We start from the raw sequence: 5,749 nt of genomic DNA, 5'->3' as shown, positions 1-5,749 counted from the left end.
TATATATATATATATATATGTATGTGTGTGTATATGTTTGTCTCCCCAACATCGCTTGACAACTGATGCTGGTGTGTTTACGTCCCTGTTACTCAGCAGTTCAGCAAAAGAGACCGATAGAATAAGTACTAGGCTTACAAAGAATAAGTCCTGGGGTCGATTTGCTCGACTAAAGGCAGTGCTCCAGCAGATGACTGAAACAAGTAAAAGAGTAAAAGAGTATATAAATATATATGGATTCCACTGGTACATTTGTTTTTTTAAGCTCCTTGGTCCATAGGCAGGCTATTGATGACTATTCTTTACCATTCTCGACTTTTGACTGTCTTTTCTGCTACTCTCCGGTTGGATCCCTGATTTTTCAGATCTGCTACAGTACTCTGCCTCATATATTTTCCCAAAGGAAAGCCTGCCTCTCCCAGGACTTGTTAGTTTTGAAATGTTTCTGTAACTTTGCTTTTCTTCTAAGTAGGGGGGTGTTGGCCCTATGCAAACCCATTTTACCTCTGGGAAGAGGTGATCCATATTAGTTTGGCCTTTATCCTTTGATCTGACCTGCATGGGAGGCCCAACCTGAAGCTTTAATTCTGAGTCACTGACTTGCCCAGGTTACCATTTTGCAACAAGAACTTGACCTTCCATTTGACTGGTTTCTTTACAATTTCTCTCTTTGCACTGCATCCTTCAAAACTTCCATGCTTCCTGAGATTCGCCAACACTACACCTGATTTTCTCCCCTCTATACACACACAAGCATGTATCTAACTCATACACTGTTCACTTTCCAGACATTTGTACAATACTGCATATGCTTTATGCGCACTTTTGACAAGTTGTAGTGCACCTGAGCACTGTATACAATAATTTCATTATTATTATGATTTTATCTGAATTCACATGCAATACTTTGGTTAACTGGATCTCAGATGTTTTAGATATCTATCCATTAAGCATAACATTAGGTATTCTATAAGTTAGGACTGATATAAAGTCCATAAAAACATTGTATTATCCAAGATCTGTTAGAAGACTTATTTGTGTATCATTTATGTGTAATTTTTGTATATATTAATATTTGAAATATTTCATATTAATGATTGAATGAATTTAATAATATTGTATCATTTTATATTCATAGAATCTTCAACACAAATTAAAAGTTTACTGGTACATGATGAAAATATCACTATGGAAATAGCAGAGATACAAGTATCAACTCAAAATATTGGATCAAACTGCACAACAGACATTCAGTGTCCCAGCAACAGTGTTTGTACTCAGAATTCTTGTGGCATATACTTGTGTACATGTCGTAAAGATTTCTTTGAGATAGAAGGGTTTTGTAGAAAAGGTATGTACATTAAGATATACATCTATCCTTGTTTATCACAGGAGATTGAGTTAAAAAAAAAAACTGTGCTGAATGAGTCAATGACAAATGAATAGTAAAACAAATGAGAAAATTAGGTTTTGCTCCAAGATTCCAAATTGTCCTAAGCATGATGAATGGTCAGCAGGGTGTGCTTTTGTGCTCGAAGCAGAAATTTTGACTGGTTATTGATCTGTGCTGTCATGGTTCAATTTGTGATAAGCTTAATGCAGTTCACAATGAGCATGTCATGTTATCCTATATCAGTGAAGACTGAATTAGTGTTAAACAACGTTAGATTTATATCACTAAAAGATGAAATAATGAAACTATAGAAAATATGTAGTGGTTGTCCCATAACATATCAGGATATTGGGCTGCAAGTGAAGGTTCGTTGTTGTTCTTTAGTTCTACATCAGTTTTGATTGAGCAGAGCTATGATCAAATGCATTCAAGTCATAACCACTCTATATTTTCTATTCAGCTATAGAGTATCTAAGGCTACACTCACTATACAAAGTGGTTGACTGGCAGAGTTATTAGAATGTTGGACCGAAAACATAGTGATATTTTATTCTGGCTCTCTGCCTTCTGAGTCCAAATTCTGCTGTGATCAAATTTGTTTTTCATCCTTTCAGGGTCAATATATAACATACTAGACTAGTGCTGATGCAGTCCTTTCTCCTTCCAGCTATCACATCCTGAATGTTCTGCACAATCAAAAGTGGGAGAGTTGTGATAGATTTTTGGATACTTGTAACATATATGGGTACCTAAAACCTTTAGCAAAACATGGTACATGCTGATACCAAATCACCTATGATTGCAAGTGACGACCATAGTTTAGTTTTTCTCACTATCCCATGTGTCCCTCCTTTTTTTAAGATACTATGGTGTGATTTGAAGGATACTTGGCTACTGTTGTTGTTGGCACTCCGTCGCTTACGACGTCGAGGGTTCCAGTTGATCTGATCAACAGAACAGCCTGCTCATGAAATTAACGTGCAAGTAGCTGAGCACTCCACAGACACATGTACCCTTAACGTAGTTCTCGGGGATATTCAGTGTGACACAGTGTGACAAGGCTGACCCTTTGAATTACAGGCACAACAGAAACAGGAAGTAAGAGTGAGAGAAAGTTGTGGTGGAAGAGTACAGCAGGGTTCGCCACCATCCCTTGCTGGAGCCTCGTGGAGCTTTTAGGTGTTTTCGCTCAATAAACACTCAGAATGCCCGGTCTGGGAATCGAAACCGCGATCCTATGACCGCGAGTCCGCTGCCCTAACCACTAGGCCTTTGCGCCTCCACTTGGCTACTGTATCTAGCAAGTAAAGTAACTTCCTGAGTCAGTTTGTGAAAAACTTTCGTTTTCATGTAATATATTTAGGACAAATCAGCCTATAGGAGCCCATATCTATGGTAGGATATGAACTCATTACAAGTTAATGAAACACAGTTCTCTTGCAACAACAAATGACATGATATGAATTGTAGAAATACATGCACAGGAAAACTGAAGCATTTGCTCTGTTGAAAATAATTGGCCTTTCAGACCCACTAATGCAGTGAATTTATATGTTTATATACAGAATATGAGTGTTTACATCTCATGTGACATATTTACATATCGGCTAATTTCTAGGAAAAATTTATATCTATTATATCAATGAGAGTGTATGTGTGTGTGTGTGTGTGTATGTGTTTATATCACAGAGAAGCTCCAAAACGGCACTTCCTTAAGAAAAACGGATTTGATTTTCAAACTCTGTGTCCTAATGGGAAGAGTTTTGATAATTAGTAATAACGAAATTATTTGCTACAAGAAATAACTCAACTTTTAGATCACCAATTTACCTCTCTCTATCTGTCTATCAGTCTTTACATGCCTATTACACTTTCCCCTCTCTATATATGTTTACCACACTCTTTATCACTCTCTGTGTATGTATATCTCTCATACATGCTGCTTCCTCTCTCTCTCTCTTGATATGACATGTAATGCAATATCGAGGGCTTCTGTCTATCTCTATGTAAATTATTTACATGCCTGTTTGACCATTTCACATGACTTTATTCATTAAAACTTATTAAAACTTCTGACAACTTTCGTTGTAATGCTTTGCTTTCATTTGGTTTAAAACTTTGTTGTCAATGTTTTTGCTTTCATTTTGTGATAGATTGCTATCATGCAGAAAATACTAGCTTCCAAATCTTGTTTTTCCGATTGGGTAAAAATGATCAAAATCTAAACTCCTGTAGTATTTTACTAAAATTTTTCTGGAATAAAGGAATCATAAAATTAGATCCAGAGTAAAAAATTACATCAATATGCTAAATTTGAACATTTTCATTTAATTTCAAAATTTAAAAATCTGTGACAGCTACAGAAAAAAATCCTTCTTTCTGTGTGCCACTCTCTTTTAAAATTTTCTCATTGTAAACATTCCCCCTCTTCCCATATATTTCCCATACTCTCTTTCTCACTATTTCTCTGTATATCACTCACATTGTGCGTGTGTATATTTGTGTGTGTGTGTGTGTGTGTGTGTGTGTGTGTGTGTGTGTGTGTGTGTAAGAAATTTTATGAGAGCGACAGAGATGGAAGACCCTCACAAAGCATCAGCAGCAAGCTTAGAAAAATCTCTACATCTGCACACCAAATGGAAAAACAAAAACTTTGTTTATTGAGACATTATAAATTGATTGCCCCAAATAATGCAGAAATTCATCCTTTTCAGATTGATAAATAAGTACCAGTTGAGCACTGGAGTTGATGTAATCGACTTACCCCCTCCCCGAAATTGCTGGCCTTGCACCAAAACTTAATACTGATATTATTTATATTATCCATGTTTTAAATCTTTTTGTTTTCCTGTTATCTTACTTTTGTATTGATCAGTTGCTGGCATTGGAAGTGAGTGCAATAGCACAACAGTTTGTTATCCTTCCTCAACAGAATGTAAACCCAGACAGCGCTGTGGCTGCAAGTTCCCATTTGTGCTGAAAAATGGCTTTTGTGTGTTACCTGGAAAATCAATTGTAAATGAACAGTGCACCACTACTGCTGATTGTGCAGCTGAACAGCATCTGAAGTGTAAGGATGGCATATGTCAGTGCATGCCAGGATTTGTTTTGGCTTCTGTTAAGGATTTCTACCAGTTACCAGGAGAGATGTGCATTCCAGTCAACTCACTTGCTGGTGAGTGTTGTTTCAACCCTTCTTCCTTTATTACTCTGTAGATATGATCATATCTTTACCGTTATCTGTATGATCCCACAATAAACAACATAGCTTACTGCCATCAGTTAGTACAGCTCTAAACATATGTGGTCTGATCAATAAGTGTCCAGACTGTTGTCATAGTAACGAAGCTAAAGCATGCAGAGTGAAGCTGCTTGGCAAAGGTTGACCTTAAACTCTGCTGTGCATGCACATTAAGTTTTAATGCTCTAGCTCACTTCTACTGTTTACAGCAATGCTTAGAAGGAAAGTGTGTAGTGTGTGATCATGACAGAGAAAGTCGAGCAGAGAAGCTGCATCAAATTTTGCCCAAAATGTGGCAATACCTGCTCAGAGGCCTACTTAAAGTTTTCAAAAAGTTTTCATTGTTCTCAACATTATACTACTATACTTCACATTTCATCATCACACTACATCTAGAGAAAAGCTACCCTCTGTTTCAAAAACATACTGCCTTTACTCTCTTACTTTTTTTACTGTTACAATAATGGCCTCTTTGCTGAGCTGCCTGGTCTCATACCACCACTACTCAAGTACTTCCATCTCACTTGTCTTTCCTCTAATCACCCATGTTGTGTTAACCCCACTTTATTTAGGCTTCACACTAAAAATTATATTCAATCCTTCCTCCCCAAAACATGAATCCCTTGTCATTCACTTCCTGCTCACGTTTTTAATCACAGGTGTTGCCTTGCAATAGTTTAAGCAGAACATTATTAACATCTCTCTCACTGGTCTCAGAGAACTGGCAAAGGCCATGGCTACTGCATTTTCCTTCAAACTAAGCAGCTATCTTTATAAACATTTGCTATTGTCATCAAAGGGAAAACATTAGGTCTTGTGTAACGTCTTAAAAATATTTCTTGCAGAAACCTGTAATGGCTCTAACTCAGATTCATCTACTCAAAGCAATACAAACCTGTTGGCTTCCTCAAGTGTTGGATTTATAGGTAAATATCTTTTTCTAGATATGTTATTGCTATTAACTGGAATTTGAAGATACTTATAATAATAATGAACTTATTGTATATAGTGCTCAGGTGCAATAAGTTATAAAATGAAAAAGTAACCAAAACTGCATGAACGGTACATAGAATATGCACAAGAAGTGAACGGTGAATAAATCTTAAAAATATGCA

At 36.6% G+C, this 5,749-nt stretch overlaps 1 protein-coding gene across 1 annotated transcript in view; it reads left to right on the top strand.

The window, feature by feature from the left end:
- LOC106871192 (fibrillin-1) overlaps positions 1 to 5,749 on the top strand; it is a 45,941-nt gene that overhangs the window by 32,446 nt on the left and 7,746 nt on the right. The window contains exons 12-14 of the mRNA XM_014917534.2: positions 1,139 to 1,351; positions 4,269 to 4,568; positions 5,480 to 5,560. Of these exons, the coding sequence (XP_014773020.2) occupies positions 1,139 to 1,351; positions 4,269 to 4,568; positions 5,480 to 5,560 (594 nt within the window). The remainder of the gene's footprint in view (positions 1 to 1,138; positions 1,352 to 4,268; positions 4,569 to 5,479; positions 5,561 to 5,749) is intronic.

Source organism: Octopus bimaculoides, chromosome 18 (genome assembly GCF_001194135.2).
Source record: "Octopus bimaculoides isolate UCB-OBI-ISO-001 chromosome 18, ASM119413v2, whole genome shotgun sequence".
NCBI lineage: Eukaryota > Metazoa > Mollusca > Cephalopoda > Octopoda > Octopodidae > Octopus > Octopus bimaculoides.
Note: the sequence above shows the minus strand (reverse complement) of the source record. Positions and strands in the feature narration are given on the sequence as shown.